The sequence below is a fragment of the Sinocyclocheilus anshuiensis genome, unplaced genomic scaffold, assembly GCF_001515605.1.
Source record: "Sinocyclocheilus anshuiensis isolate Anshui unplaced genomic scaffold, SAMN03320099.WGS_v1.1 scaffold507, whole genome shotgun sequence".
Lineage (NCBI taxonomy): Eukaryota > Metazoa > Chordata > Actinopteri > Cypriniformes > Cyprinidae > Sinocyclocheilus > Sinocyclocheilus anshuiensis.
The window spans coordinates 975313-993293 of record NW_015551034.1 but is presented as its reverse complement, the minus strand read 5'-3'; the positions used below and the strand labels follow the sequence as shown (position 1 = coordinate 993293).

Below are 17981 nucleotides of genomic sequence, written 5' to 3'. Positions count from 1 at the left end.
GGAGAAAAAAAAGTTTGGCAAAAGGCGGGATCGAACCCGGGTCGATTGCGTCAAAAAGCCAAGGGCACGCACTTATCCATCTGCGCTACTGGAGCTGATGTTCTACAGCTACTTTTAACTAAATGTAAATAGACACCCCGTATTTTTTATTCCATTGTAAGGGCAATTCATACAATACATTTAAACTGAGCTACTTTAATACCATCTCCGAACTTTCTACCACGACTCTGCTGTTCTTCGGCTGGTTCTTCCTGTATACGTTGATTGACAGATGTCTCTTCCAGTCAGCGGTGAGTAATCCCAAACCAATGGCGCTGTCTCAAACTATACCTACCTCTTCCGGTTTGTCTGATTTGTCGTTGTGTTTTCTGACTTGTCAGCCACCGTACAAAACAGAGAAATAAAAAGCAACATTTACCTACAGATTTAAAAATGCCACGCAGAATGAATTAATGATTAATCATTTAATTTTAATCACTTTGCATCCGTTTTAAATTTATTCAGCTAATAGTTTTAAATTATTCATAGTAATAAATCAGTCTTACCAACTCTAATTAAATTTTTGCAGATGGAGTTTAAATCGGAAACACTATTAATACATCTTAATGCATGTCATGAGATGAGAAAGGAAAGTAAAACTAACGACACTCTTTAGAAAACTTTAAAAAATTTAAAAAAATTATTATTATTGTTTATTATTATCATTTAGCAGTTGCTTTAATCCAAAGTGACTTAAAATGAGGAAAACGACAAATGATCAGTGCAATATTTATATACTACTGTTGAAATTTTGGGGGGTCTTTTTTTAAATTAGTACTTTAATCAGGGAAGGTGCATTAAATTGATCATAAGTGACAGTATGCACTTCTACGCTTAACTTTTACATCACTTTTTACATTTAAGTATAAAATGTATTTCAAATAAATGCTGTTATTTTGAACTTTATATTCATCAAATAATACAAAAAATGTTTATGGTATCAACAAACATATTAGGCAGCACATATTTTTAATAAAATATTTCTTGAGCAGCAAATCAGCATATTAGAATGATTTCTGAAGGATCATGTGACACTGAAGACCAGAGTAATGATGCTGAAAATTCAGCTTTGCATCACAGAAATAAATTACATTTGAAATTATATTCAAATACAAACATTTATTTTGAACTCTAATAATATTTCAAAATATTACTGTTTTACTGTTTTGATCAAATAAATAGCATAAGAGATTTCTTCATTAAAAAGAAAAAAATTCTTACAAAATCCTTTTTTTTTTTTTAATGGTTGCTTAAATCACAGTCAAAATCATTGTAAACAGATGCTGAATATTCTATATCACACAGTAGAGATAATGCACCAGGTACAAATGTATTTAGATCTGATAAGTATTTGTTCACTCTGATCTGTACGACACAGGTTATAAATCACTGTCTAGCGACTTGCTTTTTTTACTATGTTCTTTTTAAGTGTACGGTTTCGCCTATTACACAATGTGAGCCGGCGTCTTTATTTTTTCTTGGTCACTGTACTCGCCCTGTTTTTCTGTTCAAGGTTAATGGCCTCACCTTGCCTTTCTCTGGTTTACGCTCTTTCGGGTGCATTTCTCACAGCGCTCAGAGGTGCTGTTTATAGATATGTGTGTGTGTGTGTGTGTGTGTGTGACCACTAATACTCTCAGTGAAATAAGCGATGGTCTCTGTGATTCTATCTGTAGTGGAGCGATAAGGCCTGTGACTGCAGGAAGGACGTCCTGCAGAGAAAGTGTGCCAGATTTGTCCCATCCTCCAGCTCTGCTGAGAAATCCTTTATTACAGTGCCGTTAATAATGGTGTGCAAGCACCCATCCCGTTTGTTACACTAGTGGAGGGGCTGATGTATGAAAGACCCCATGAAATGGCTTGATGAATGCAGTTTGCTTTCCTGATGTATTTCCTATTGAAACAGATTGGGATAGAACATACTGAAAAACTCAGCCTTTTTTTATATGATCAGTAGGCTTAAGGTGCAGTCACATTTACCATTGTTTGGCGAATTTTCATGTACGAAATCCAGTCATTTCAGTAGAAATCCTGACAATTGGGAATTTCGCATGAGGACAAAAGATTTCCCCATGCAGATTTCATAACAGGTTAGGGCTGAGTTTTTTACAAAGCTGCTTGGTTTGAAAGTGACTTTGTGTCAGCAATAATTATTTGCAATAATTGTGCAATTTAAAGTTCACATTTTGCCACCCAAATAAGAGACATTTAAGCAGAAATTCTATTAAATTCAATATATTGTGTCTCTTTTGCTAAAGAATATAAAAAGCACTTTTAGTACACAAAGATAGTCAAAGATCTTTCATACAAAATGAACATTTGTGGTTGCATTATTATATTATATTATATAAATATTATTAATCTTAACAGCATTGAAGAAAGTATAGGCCTATTTTATAGTATAAGAGTAGGCCTATTTATATGATTACATACACGTAAAAAAAAAAAAAGTTGGACTGCACTGTAAGTGAATAAAACTGAATGAAATCATTCATCTCAATTATTTGTTTTATACTCAGCACAAAATTTATGATTATGACAAGCCCATATATCGCTATTGACAACAGAAATTGACTTTTTTTGCCCACGAAATTTTGCTAAAGTATTGCTAATGTTTTCATACTTTTATGCTATTTAAAGTTGCATGTTTGATATTCCTCTTTGATATCTCTTACTGATATCTCTTACCAAATGTTCCTATAAGGAAATGAAATGGCAAAGCATCCATTAAATATCGCAGGTGTTCGATTGTCAACAAAGGCGTCTCTTAGCAACCGAACTGTGGAGGGTGATGGATGCTGTGCGACACTAGCATCTGTTCTGCAGGAGTGCTATTATCAACAGAGAGGATTGTTTATGATGCAATGTAGCATTTTATTTACTGTGCATCTGACTGAGTGCCGACATGTGAGTGTAACAATGCAGGTATTCAGTAACGGTCTCAAAATGTCTTATTTCTGATTCACAAGACATTGTCAGTAAAAGCCTCTGAATTATCAAAACTCAATGGCTGCGTCCAAAATCACATACTTTTGAATAAATACCTAACGGCTGTTAAAAAATATGTTGTGTATAGTATGCATATGGGTAATATGAATGTTATCCGGATGTACTATATTCATCATGTTTTCACTGTCGTCAGTATCCATTGAATGTGCACTTCATAATCTCACTGTAATGGTCATGCTGGTACTTTTCACCTACAGTTTTATGAATACTGTGAATTCAGACATACTACTCTTTTTTTTGCCTACTATATAGTAGGGAAGTATGTGATTTCGGATGCAGCCAGTGACTGGTGAGTTATCAATACGGGTCTGTACATACCCATGCATCCTAATGTCTCACCTTGACATCACACACAATTCATGTCCGAAAAGACTCTGTGACCCAGATGAGATTGAGTGCTTTTCTATATTTCTGTGTTCATCTTGCATGTAGCCCTTTGTGAGTTTAAGCCCCTACTGCAAGGTTTAACATTGACATGAGGATCGACGCTATTTGCACCGGTATCCACTCTTTAGGCCGTAATGAGATGATTAACTATGAGTGGTCAGAGTAATGGCATGGAATGATTGTTGAATTGCCTTTCATTAGTTTGCTTGCTATGAGCAAATGGGGACATTGAGAAACCGTCATACATGCCTTAACTCATCTAATAGAAACTGAATAAAAGCAGAAGCTAAAAAGAAAAAGCAATTGATAAGAGTTTTTTTTTTCAGGTTATTGTGTGCTGTTTGTCATGTGACTTGTGTGGTTTGTGTCATGGGCTGAATTGTACAAAGCAAAATTATATATATATGTATGTATGTGTGTGTGTGAGTGACAAACGAGTTGTCAAGAGTATAAATCTAGTTACAAATAATCAAAAATGCAAGTTTTTCAGAAAAAAAACAAGGAAGAATTATCAAATTATACACAACAACTGTAATAAACAGTAATGTTTACTTACAAATATTTGGATACTGTAAAACAGATATTCATTTAATTATTTTATTTCATGTTTAATTCAACGTCTTACTTGCCATTCCTTTGTAATTAATAACTACCAGTTTTTGAGTAAAAAAAATAAACCATACATATTTTTTTCTTGGTGTATTGAAACATTTTAATAGGAAAAATTGTGAAACTGAGTGATGACGCAAACAATCTGTTGAATCATAGTTTTGATGATTCAATTAATCGATTGGAATATACACTGCTTTGATTAATTGAAATGAATCAAACTTTTGCTGAGTCATTAAGAAAAATTGCAAGATTTCTCTCATGCGAAATAAGTCCATTGACAGTGTCTATAGGAAATGTCCTGGGCAAAATTATATTGGCAGAAAAACTAATGTGTAATTAAGTGCATCACTGCAGGCTGTGTTGAGCGCTCAGCTCCACTTCCTCTCTGACACACAGACAGATTAGCAGCCTCCTCAGGCCCTGCTCCCTGCTACCTGTTCACTCTCCTGTGTGTTTTCCAATTTGTTATTGTTGCTTATCATGATAGTCTTGTGCAAGCGGGCAGGCAGGGACGGGGTTTAACACACACACACACACACACACACACACACACACACATATAAACAGTGGGAGAAATAAGTATCCAACACGTCAACATTTTTAAAATTAAACACGGCTACAATGCAGCAATTCACATAAAATTTTGACCAGACAATGGCATTAACTCAAGAAATTGACACAAATAAAGAAATAATATTACAATCCATAAAAACATTGTTTACTAAAGTAAAATGCCACAGGAAAAAAAACAGGCTAACTGAAACTGTATTTAATACTTGGGAGGAAAGGCTTTTATTTGTGGATGTTTCCATCACTCTCTTTCCTGCTCCCTGCTACCTGTTCACTCTCCTGTGTGTTTTCCAATTTGTTATTGTTGCTTATCATGATAGTCTTGTGCAAGCGGGCAGGCAGGGACGGGGGGTATGTGTGTGTGTGTGTGTGTGTGTGTGTGTGTGTGTGTGTGTGTGTGTGTGTGTGTGTGAGAACACAATGGATGCTTTCAGGATCCTGGAGAGGGACAGCTTTGTGAAAATCCTGTGAGTCCTTTAGCAGAGCAAGGTCATCATTGCCACAATGCTGTTCCTTGAATCTCACGAAAACATGTCCAGGTCACATGGACCCCAGTGTCCCCAAAGTCAATAACATAAAAAATAATAAAATGTATTTTATGTATTTTTGCATTATATTAATTACATTTTTGTTTTGTTTTGTTTTTCTTCTGAAATTTGTGTTTTTTTATGTAATTATCTATTTCTTATTTATTTTATATTTACTGGGCTCAATGTGATCTGGGCATGTTTTGGTGAGATTCAGGGAACAGCACTGTGACGACACTGACCGTTCTCTGGCTGATGGTCTCCTGGGAAATATAGCAGTCGTCATTTTTTCCTTTATTTCTGTCTCTTCTCACCTTTTTTCCTTTACATCTTCACAAGAGAGCTTTACAAATGGTTAAACCAATTTGGAATTTAAGCTGTCAAAATTGACCAAATGTCAAGAATCGATCATTATTGTTTGAAGTATTGCATCAGAAACGAGTGATGGAAATGCAAATTTTGAAAAAGTTTTGATGCTCGCTTGAGGTGGTTTTTGACTTGTGCGAAAAAGGGTTAATGCAAATAATGGGAGATGAAAATGCATTTTGCGAATAAATTCCGCATGAACGTTCATAAAATGTCACGTGACACTGCGCTATGGAACGGCATAATCTGACTAACCAGTGGACCGATTTTGTTGCACATCATCTGAAATGTTATGGTCATTATGAAATTCCCGAGCAAAGTCTGTCGTCAAAGTATTTCTGTATTTCCTCCCAGAATGGTCTACCACGACTGCATTCTCAAACAGCTGGCATTCGCTTCCGAAAACAATGACAGCATTTATTGTGTTTCATCTGCTCGCTCTGAGGCGCAAGTAATTTATAATATTTAAAAGTTATATTCAGTGGCTTCTCCTACTTAGTGATATTTAGTGCCAGTTTATCAGGAAGTGACGATTTTGTTCTCTGACTCGTTGGATGGAAACGGTGCTTATTCGCAAATGTTTTATGATATTTCCACTTTTGCGCAACTTAGGATGGAAACCCGGCTAATGACATCTTCAAGACACTTCCTGCTCATATATACATATGAACATACTTTAAATCTTGAATGTTCTGGTGGGGTCCTCTTGTGAATCTTCATTTTCAGTTTCCTTCACAAATGCTCGGGTTTAAGTCTGGTGATTGCCTGGGCCATTCCAACGTCGTTATTTTATTCTTGTGGAACCAATTCAGACTTCTTTAAAGTATGTTTTTGATTGTTGTCCTACTGGAAGGTCCATCTACAGTATGTCTCATCCTCATCATCCTGGTGGATGGCAACAGATTCATTTTAAAGTACGTTTGTGAGCGCAGTGCTGCTTTGTGTACAGCGTTACCGGGGAAACCTCTATTTTTACCGCTCCAAAAGCGACAGTCGCAAAGAATGAATTTGCATTTTCATTCAGACATCACGAAAAGACCAACAAGTGTGCGGGCAATATGCTAATGTTTCACGTTGATGTCAACATGAAACGGCTTGGGATTCATTTTAAAAACGAGTCGTTTCAATGATTCAGAGTCGACTCTTTCTTTTGAGAGACAATAACTTTATACACGGTGCACTTTCAGATTTAAAACTTTGCAGGATGTTTTCATTCACTTAGTGCTGTTACATACTGCATGAAAGGTAATTTTCAAAAATCCATAATCCATTTTTTATCTGTGCATACTTCTTGAGTTAATGGCAATGCCTGGTCAAAATTTCATGCAAATTGCTGCATTGGAAATGTGTTTACTTAAAAAAAAAAAAAAACTGTTGATGTGTTGAATACTTATTTCCAACGCTCTATATAACTTATGCACTGTGTGCATTATGCACTGTGTGACTGCATCAGCAATCAATGCATAATAAATAGAAGAGGTTGTAGGAAGTAAAGAAAACAGTGGTTGCCATTTTTATTTCACTAAATGTTACAAAGCAATTGAGAGGTAAATAAATGTGCCGAAGGGCTCGTTGCACAGTGAGGAGAATAGGTACAGATGCAAGGGCCTAGCTGTCATCAGGTAAAGTCTGCTCTGGCTTTGTGACTGTGTTCTGGACCTCCAGGGTGCCTCACGTACGCTTGCACTCGTGGAACATGTTTCACTGAACCAAAGATGCAATGGAAATTTATAGCAGCATGATGAGGCGCAGCAGGCACCAGGTGTGCCTCATCACACGCTGCCAGCTATAGCACATTTTTACCCCCTCTCAGTCACACGCTCCCATTATACGACATGAACGTGGGCTGGAAGTCAGTGATTGGAGGCAAAGAGATTTCTTTGCTACATAGCTTGTGGATGTAGAGCTGTAGTGCGGGCAGCACAAATCAAGATAGAATTGAGCCTGTGGACTCGGGGAAGGAAATGAATTATGTTGCTCCATTTAATTTCAAAGTGACTTTAAAGTCGGTGCGAAACATAGTTTGTGACCCATTTGATTTCTTTAATGACATTTCTGAGTGAATTGGGATATTAAATGAGGATGAAAATGTAGGGTGGGACTTGATTTTATCCATCTGGAATTTATTGGATTGCGACAATGGGTGTAACATACTACTGTTCAAATGTTATGGTGTCAGTATTTTTTTTTGTTAAAGAAATTAGTGATTTTTTTATTCATCAAGGATGCATTCAATTGCAGTAAAGACATTTATAATGTTACAAAAGATTTCAGTTTTAAATAAATGCTGTTGAACTTTCTATTCATCAAAGATCCTGAAAAAAATGCATCACATCTTCCACTAAAATATTAAGCTTAAAAAACGTTTTCAACATTGATAATAATTAGAAATTATTTTTTGAGCAGCAAATCAGCATGTTAGAATGATTTCTTAAGGATCACGTGACTCTGAAGACTGGAGTAATGATGCTAAAAATTCAGCTTTGTATCACAGGAATAAATTACATCTTAAAATATATTAAAATAGAAAATAGATTTTTAAGATTGTAATGATATATCACAATATTTACTGTATTTTTAAGCAAATAAATGCAGCCTTGGTGAGCATAGGATACTTATTTCAAAAACATAAAAAAAAAAAAGCTTACCAACCGCAAATGTTTAAATGGTAGCGTACCAGAACATTGAGACTTTTATATTACTGTTTGGAATGATGTGCACTAATGTATTGTGCACAATAAAATACATTTAGAAAGTAATATGTGACCCTGGAGCACAAACCCAGTCATAAGTAGCACGGGTATATTTGTAGCAATAGCCAAAAATGCATTGTATGGGTCAAAATTATTGATTTTTCTTTTATGCCAAAAATCATTAGGATATTAAGTAAAGATCATGTTCCATGAAGATATTTTGTAAATTTCCTATACCGTAAATATATGAAAACTTAATTTTTGATGAGTAATATGCATTGCTAAGGACTTCATTTGGACAACTTTAAAGGCGATTTTCTCAGTATTTAGATTTTTTTTGCACCCTCAGATTCCAGATTTTCAAATAGTTGTATCTCGGCCAAATATTGTCCTATCCTAACAAACCATACATCAATGGAAAGCTTATTTATTCAGCCTTTAGATGATGTATAAATCTCAATTTCCAAAAATTGACCCTTATGACTGGTCTTGTGCTCCATAGGATAAAATAAAATGTAAATTTCTTGTTCACTTTTAAAATCTCTGTATGTGCTGTGAAGAAAGTGTTTACATTTAGATGAATAAATAATAAGGATAATATTATTTTAGAAATGCACCTTTTACAGTTTCAAAGAGTAAGAGGAGAAAGGAGACAAAAAATCATGGACATACTGATATAAACTGCTGCTTCTCCTGCAGGTGGATCCCCGTATTTGGCAGCAAAGATCAATGAAGCAAAAGATCTTCTTGACTCTGGCCCTCGGCGCTGACCCAGCTGCCCGCGCTACCCCAACAGAGAGTTACATCTACTTCAGAGCCGCCAACTCACCCATGAGTCTCCACAAGTCATTGTTCTCCTCCATGTTTTTCTGCCATAAATCAGCTGACTCTCAGCATACTGCATTCTGTTCTATCTGTCACTGTTCCCCACCACCGCTTAATGCAAGTCGGCAAAGGTTGATCCTTCACGTTAAAGGATCTTCACGCTGTCCATGTGAAATATCGCTCAGTATTCTTTATTATTTATTGAGGTGACTTGTGTAATGTTTAACGTCTGCTGAACAATGGTGGATGTATCTTTTCCAGTGGTCTAAAAAGCCTAAAGTATTTCCTCTAACCCGTAGGGACCAGACTATGTAGGTGTTAAGTTATTTTAGCATGCTGAATAAACTGTTTTACAAATCTGGAATGACTCATTGTATTTGTGTGTTTGCTTGTATGGTACCATGTTCCTCCCGCTGTACTCTGGCTGATGCCTGCGGTACAGATGCTTGTCTGGTCTGCACATCTGACGGATCCACGCAGGAACAGAGCGGCTGGGATTGGACAGAGGGACGTTCTGTACGCCATGACTTGGACTGCTGATTTGCCGTTTGTCAGACTGAGATTAATGCCAAGGACAGGATAGCACAAAACAAGCTGCACAAACCAGTTACACATTACTGCAAAAGAAATAAAAGGCAAGCAACAGTGAAAGAAATTGCTTCTAGGATGCATTTTATATTTCATTTCCTTGAGAGCAATTTCGAGCTACATTCAGAATAGAGTATTAGCTTGTCCCTACTGCCTACTCTAATTTAAAAATAGCTAGTAATGTGAAGGCATTAATCCACCATAAACATTTCAAACAGTGGTATGCTTTGTTATTGTCATATGACCTCATTATTTTAGATGTGAGCAACGTCCAGTCATCATAGATGACTATAGATATGGTTATGAATTTTGAATGAACTTTCATGCAAACATATCTTCACAGCTTTGCTCTAATGTGTCCTTGTTACAAATTACATGTATTTCACTGTAAAAAAAATGGTTACACTTTATTTTAAGGTGTCCTTGTTTTAGTGTAGTTATACATTTAAGTACTGTTTAATATTACTTAACTAGATGTACTTACTATATGGTTAGGGTTTGACTTAGTGTTACTTGCATGTAATTATGCATAATTTATTGTTATTATAATAGTAAGTACATGTGACGTGTAACAAGGACACCTTAAAATAAAGTGTTACCAAAAAACCTACTTGAACTTAAAAACTTTTTAAAAATCAAATTGGCTGTACATCATTTCAACTAAATTTTTTCAGTTCATTTAAATTATATTAAACCGACAATCAAGTTTAATCTTGAAATTGGTTACATTATTTTGAAGTTATAAGTAATGGAAAAACATTGTCATGATTTATTGATCATTTTTACAGTGTAGTAATAACAGTAAATTATGCATAATTACAAACACCTAACACTAAACCTATACATTACATGTTAAGTAATATTATTCAGTTCTTATTTGTGTAATTACACTGTAACAAGGACACAAAAAATCATCATGTTTTAATATTTCTTTTTTGTCATGCTTTAAAGAAGTACTCTTATTTTGAAGTGTTGCCTATATACTAAAGAACATATAATACTTGATTAGAATTTCAACTGTAGTGTGTTATCCAGTATTATGTTTAAAGTTAGAATATTTTAAACATGCTAAATTGCAACTTCTTCATTACAAATGGGTAATTATAAATACATGAAATACAAGTTTCAATAAAAATTACATTTAGGTATATTTTAGTTTACCATAAATGTTTACCAGTATTTTCGGCAATACACTTTTTTGAAATTACACATAAAGATAAAAAGGACTCTGGACTTTCATTTAATATAAATTTAATCTATAATACATTGTCGTTTATTTGCAGATAACATGCAATTAAGTGTGAAAACATTACATTAATTTCACACTAAAGTATATTCATTTAAATTATATTATTTTCAGAATAATAAAAAAAAACTATGCTACACTGTACTTTCTTCACAAAGGTTGTCTATATATAATGTGTTGAAGTTTTCCACTTGCTTCTTACGAGACCCAGTCACTGATTTTCTGCTTCAAAACAGGACGTTATCTTGGATCGTTCATTGTTCCAGATGGACTAACATGAAAATTAAGCCAGACCGTTGCAGTAAGAATGCGAGTTGTATGTCATGGAAAGACTGGATCGACCCAGTTCAATTTCCAAATGCTCCGTGTGATTATTGCAGCCACGAGATCTCTGTAGGTGAAAGCTTGAGTCTACAAATAAAACCCAGTGAGCTGTTTGGCACGCTTATGAAATACTTGCCACTTTGAGTGTTGCCCTGCTCTGGCCTCGCTTCTATAGCTGGCTTTATTTACTGCCACAGCCTGCGCCTTTTTGCCTGACCCTTCTTAGGGGCTGTTAAAATTGATCAAAAGCTGGTGTGCCAGACAACTGGGAATGCTGTCCCACACTGTGACACTAAATCTGTCTTTCTCCAGACGACATGTATAACAGGGGTAAAAGCCCTGATTCTGGCTGAGGTTGCATTGCGGTCAGGCCACTCTGTCGTGAGATGTGTTGCTCTGACCCCCTTGTGACTGCGGCTATTTTCGGCCTCTTTTTCTTACCGTGAAACCAGCATGGAGTTCCTGAGCAAGCCTGTTCTCCGCAGGTTTCTCTCTGTCAGGGTGGATTTCCATTAAACTGTAAAAATATTAAAAACGCCAAACTAATCCACACAGGGCCTCATTACAGCTGTGTGTAATGCACTGTCCAGAGGATCCCTCATAAAACTCATATTAACAGCTTGTACATTTCAAATATGTGAAGGCCTATAGTCTACATATGCCAACTTTCACACTCATCAACATTTTTGAAAAAAAATATCTTCACAGCATTACGATGAAGGGTTATATGATGTCAAAAGTGTTATTTCCTGGCATTATCGGTCTGCTTGAACGAGACTTCATGTGATGTTTCATATAAATTTTATGACAGCCAACCAGTTGCCAGGCACATTCTTTAAAGGCTCTTTGATGCTTCGGTTCTGTTCCTGTTATTTTAACTTTTTTTATTCATCTGCAGAAAAGGATGTAATTTCAGCTGCATTATTTTTCGAGTTACTTGATTCAAGGAAATCATTGCAGTTAAATCATTTGGAAAAAAAATTTCATACATACACACTATAACTTTCCCAGAATTGATGTATACGATAAAACAATTAAAGCCGGTTTTAAGCATACCGTGACCTTATTATGTTGGCTTGTATTTAAGCGTGTTATCATGCTGCTGAGACCCAAACTTTTTTAATAGTAATGCCTCTAAGAGCTTTTAAAGGTGCATTTGGTAGCTTGCTGCTACTGAATTGAAATTGAGTACTGCAGTGATGACATTTTTTTGGGGTCCAACCCTGGTTCCCTCAGCAAAACCCAATAGGATTTTTCCATTGACTTATGGATTATTTGAAAAAATAAATACAATCACCAGAAGTAAAAAAGCTTAATGTAGGCTATACATGAACTACACTATGGTTGCATGACTTCAATGTCTCATTAGGCTTCTGACAATATTTGTGACCCTGGACCACAAAACCAGTTATAAGGGTCAACTTTTTGGAATTGAGATATACATCATCTGAAAGCTGAATAAATAAGCTTTCCATTGATGTATTGTTGAGGGTGCAAAAAAAATCAAAATATTGAGAAAATGACCTTTAAAGTTTAAAGTTCTTAGCAATGCATATTACTAATCAGAAATGTTTGATATATTTATGGTAGGAAATTCATGGAACATGATCTTTACTTAATATCCTAATGATTTTTGGCATAAAAAGAAAAATGTATAATTTTGACCCATGCAATGTATTGTTGGCTATTGCTACAAATATACCCATTCTACTTAAGACTGGTTTTGTAGTCAAGGGTCACATTTTAGCTGAACGTTTGAATTAGAGTAGTTTGCAAGAGCATGATTATAAACACAGTGAGGCTGTAAATCAGGACTTGTGAGTAGGCAATTTAGAAATCCTGTGCAGAACGTGTCCCCAGGAAGTGGCACGTCTGGTCACCTTATTGTAAGTTAAAGCTTTCAAAAAAGCTTTCAAGTGGATATTACTGATAGAAAATGTGTTACATACCTTGAGTTCGTGTTAACCACAGACCTTATTCAGCCAAAATCCCATTCAAAAACGTCTCAGGTTACGTATGTAACCATGGTTCCCTGAGAAGGGAACGAGATACTGCGTCCTCTAGCGGTCGCTATGGAGAACGCCTTCAGCGTGACTGGTGTCTGAAGCATACATCTAAACACGACAATAACTCTGGCCGGCGACAGCCTATGACATCACTACTGGCGTGACCACAGTATAAAAGGGCGCCGGGAGAATACGTCATCTGCTTCTTTGTCTGAAGCTTAGTGTGTGCACTTACCATAACATGGATTTAAGAAATACCATTACTTAAGGGGAGAGCCTAGCCTAGGAACTGCCTCGACAGGTCCTCGGTAGCAGATGCCCTGCTCAAGAGGTATCATCAAGGATACATAAGTAGAGTGGGGAGCAAGGTAAAAACCAGGGCCTGAAACAGCTCAGAGAAAGGGTACGAAGCTGGCAGCGCGTGATCCATACCATATAGGATTTTAGAAAAGTGTGCAAGGCGCCTAGCGTGCACACTTACCAGGATGTGGATTTTAGAAAGTGCACAGAAGCTCAGTGTGTGCACTTACCATAACATGGATTTCAGAAGCACCGTTGCTATGGGGTTACTGGGGTTGCGTCCTAGACAGGCCTAGGAGCGCTATGTGACTGTGATACGCTCAGGAAGCAGTTACTTAATTCAGTCTTCGGAAGTGCATATGCTCAGAGCGCATGAGAATTGGGAATAGCGTATCTCATAGAAAAAACCCTCCATATGAGGGGAGCATTGCCAACTCATAACAGCCACAGGACAGGCTCCGGAGCATTATGCTCATACATAACTGAAGGAGCGTAGCACCCAGCTCTCAAACTGAGAGAGGGATACAATGCTCGACTCTGGTAGCAGTATGGTCATCGGTGACCCTCTAGGGTGAGAGGAGCACTACAAGCTCAACCACAAGAGCAGCATATCAGGGAGGCAGAAAGGGGGCCTAACCACCTGGTGTTGCTGACTCACGGAGCTCTGGGGAGCGGAGAACTCAACACTCGGATGAGAGGGAGACTCAAACAGCATGCTCGTAGGTAACTCTCTAGAGTGAGGGAAGCAATGCCATGCTCACCCACAAGGGCAGACTGGCAGGGAAGCAAGATGGCCTGACAACCTGTTATGGCTGCCTGACAGAGCTCAGGGAGTGGAGTAACTCAGCTCAACCAGAAAAAGCGGCTCTATAGCCTTGGGGCAGAGTTCTTAGCTCTCTGATAGAGAGGAGAACTCACATGTCCTGTTTAGGAGCGGCAAGCTCATAGATGACCCTCCAGCAGAGAGGGGAGCACTGCCACGCTCAGAGAAGCAGGTTGACCACAAATGGGCACTAGGAATGGGATTAAGCTCCAAAGGGAATCACACGTTCCGTCCGGGAGCAGCAGGCTCCTACCATAGAGGGAACTGACCAAGGAGGCGACAGAGACGGGCCTGACTGCTTGGTATAGCTGCACATGGAGTTCTCAGGAGCGACACTCTTGGCCCTCAGACTGAGGCAAGCTCTCACAACTCATACTGGGAGCAGCAGGCTCATAGCTAACCCTCGCAATGAGGGGAGCCTAAGGGGGAGGGCAGAGAAAGGCCTGACCCCCTGACATGGCTGTGCGGCGAAGCCCACAGAGCAGAAAATTCGACTCTTGGGATGAGAAGGAAACTCAGATGCTTAAAAGGGAGCGGCATACTCATAGGTGACCCTCTATGGTGAGGGGAGCAATGCTAGCTCGAGCAAAAGGCAGCCCACCAGGGAGGCAGAAGGTGGCCCAACAACCTGGTATGACTGCCAACCGGAGCTTTAGTGAGCGGAGGCCCAACTCTCAAATAGGAGAGGAACTCAGACACTCAGTTTGGGAGCGGCATGCTTACAAGTGACCCTCTATGGTGAGGGGAGCACTGCTAACCTCAACCAACAAAGAGAGCAACCTAACAGGGAGGCAGAGAGAGGCCTAACAACCTGAGGTTGCTGCTCAGTTGAGGTCCAGGGAGCGGAGGACCCAATGAGAGGAGACCTCAGACGCCCAATCGGCAGCAGCATACTCAAAGGTAACCCTCTAAGGTGAGGGGAGCACAGCTAGGCTTGACCAAATAGGGGGCAACTCATCAGGGAGGCAGCAAGCGGCCAAACTACCTGATGTCGCTGCCACGGAGCTCAACGAGCAGAGGGCTCGACCCTTAACAAGGAGAGAAAAACCCAGCTCTACCGAAGCGAGTGGTAAATGGCCCAGGGCCCAAGTTCCTACCTCTCAAGTAGAGAGGAGGACTCACATGATCTGCCCAGGAGCGGCAAGCTCATAAAAGACCCTCCCGCAGTGAGGGGAGCACTGCCATGTCTGGGAAGCAGATTGACCGCAAATGGGACATCGGAAATGGGATCCAGGTTAGCAGGGGATCAGACATTCCAACAGCGTCCCACCATAGAGGCAACTGGCCAAGGAGGCGACAGGAACGGGCCTAACAACTCGCTATGGTTGCATATGGAGTTCTCAGGAGCTCATAGCTAGCCCTCGCAGTGAGGGGAGCACTTCCTAGCTCGACCAGAAGGTGGCGCTAGATTAGAAGGAGCTGTCTAGCAGGGCCTGATGAGAGACTGTCTCTCGATATCTCGATAACCCATTCATGCCTGAAGAGCTACAGCTCCTCAGAGCCAAAGCACTCAATAAGGGTTTCCGCAGAAACACATCTCACTCTTACCTCGGAGAAAGCAGTGTACTCAAGCCCACTCCACAGAGGGGCGATTCACTGGTTCGACCATAAGGGCAGTGTGACAGGGAGGACCAAGTGGGCCTAACCATCTATAGAACTGCAGAGTGGAGTTAAGAGTGAAGCCACTGGATGCCTCAGCGAGAGGAGCTCTAACTCAGTGAATGTGCATGATGGTTGAGTGGATGACTCAAATCTCAGGAAACTCCTCGGGGCGAGACATGAGTACCGCGTCCTGGCCGGGGCAGCTTCTCAAAGCAAACACCCAGCCAGGACATCAGGGAGCACATCACGAAGCATTACACTCCGAAATGCTAGCCTGAATGGAGGACCCGCAAGTCCTGAGGTTGCAGCGCTATACTGGGGACCTGATGACCAAGGAGGCTCCCACAGAAGCCTAGCGACTTGGCTGCACGATCCTGCAAGCATGAGACCGATGATGTAGGGCTATCATCCAGCCTGGATCCAGTACTGACGGGTGAGACCATCACCACAATCGGTCGACAGTGAGAGGCTCTGACTTCAGCAGGGAAGGTGCTCGCAGAGGTCCTAACCCTGTAACAAAGTCAGAGGTACAAAGACAGGTCCAAGTAACGCTGCGGAAAAAAAAACTAGTCAGTGAGACCACATAAAATTAGCAATAGAAATATGAAAGTAAAGATTTTTCCCAGAAAATTGGGCTCTTGGAGTGCAGTATAATGTGGTATCTGATAAGGACATGATAAAATGTGATGCATCCAACAATGCAGACAAATATCCGCATTATACAATTCCTTAAATAAACAGCAGGAAATTACTGATAGGGAAAGATTTCCCATCAGGTCCTTTCCAGTTCTGCCCATCAACTGCGAATCGTGGGCAATAGGCAGATAATTCTCATCGCAACCGCAACACGCTGCATGTATTCAGCTCCCACGGGAGCCAAACACACTTTGCTCACGCGCTAGATTACCTTGGAAATCAAGCGCGAACGGAAACCGGAAATGCATCGCTATTCCCGCGAGAGGCAAACGCACTCGCTGTCTACACACTCGGGTAAATGGTGAAGTTCTCACCTCCCCTCTCAGTAGTCCGATGTAATCACATCGTCTCCTCATGAGTCGAGCACGTTCAATTCATGCTTATCTCTCACAAGAAATAAACAATGAATGCAACGAACACATTTAACTCCCTCGAGAGCTGAACGTGCTTACTCCTCACCATACACACAACACGTGAGCTGTGTGAAACTGCGGGTATCAGAACAAAGCCCCTGGCGAGAGAACATGCACTCCTTGACGTGCTTAGCACTGCTAACATAAACAAACGGTCAGTGAAGATGAAGAAGAGGATGACGTATTCTCCCGGCGCCCTTTTATACTGTGGTCGCGCCGGTAGTGACGTCATAGGCTGTCGCTGGCCAATGTTATTGTCGTGTTTAGATGTATGCTTCAGACACCGGTCACGCTGAAGGCGTTCCCCATAGCGACCGCTAGAGGACTCGGTTCGAAGTTCCTTCGGAAGGGAACCCACTAAGTTCAGGACGATGGAACGGGAAGTTCTAAATGCGAACTCGTTTCTATGTGTTGGCCTAAAATGCATATTCCCTGTAGCACACTACACAGTCATTTCAATAATCCATATGATTGGCAATTTTGTTTGAGGATGAAAAATTTTCTAACACAGATTTCGCAGTGGGTTAAAATTTTTCACGTGATCTTGATCAACATAAAACTGCTTGGTTTGAAAATAATTTCTGGGTGAGCAGAGCTTCATAAACTGACACTATTAACAATAGACAATGAACCTTTTTTTGCACTGTTTATAAATATAATTGGGGTCCATACTCATAATAGGTAAAAGGTAAACATAAACATAAACATAAAAGGTACTCATAATAGTTTTCTATAAAAAGTGTTTTGATTATATAAGGTGCAGGTCACCCCTCAATGTATTTCGCCCATAGACTGTAAAAAAGACGGACGACGTGTCTTTGCTTTCTTCCACCATGGAAAATTGAAACCAAAACATCTCCGTATGGCCACTGCGAAAATCATCTTGCGAAAATGACGTCATTTGGAGCCAGAGTCTGCGCAGTAGTGATCGTGAGGTGGAGCCATGGTATCAAAT

The 17981-nt window shown here is 39.4% G+C and overlaps 1 protein-coding gene across 1 annotated transcript in view; it reads left to right on the top strand.

The window, feature by feature from the left end:
• Nucleotides 1-9392, top strand: part of dnajc15 (DnaJ (Hsp40) homolog, subfamily C, member 15) — a 26978-nt gene extending 17586 nt beyond the window's left edge. The window contains exon 6 of the mRNA XM_016450824.1: nt 8903-9392. Within this exon, the coding sequence (XP_016306310.1) occupies nt 8903-8973 (71 nt within the window). The 3' untranslated portion in view covers nt 8974-9392. The remainder of the gene's footprint in view (nt 1-8902) is intronic.
• The last annotated feature ends 8589 nt before the right edge of the window (nt 9393-17981 follow it).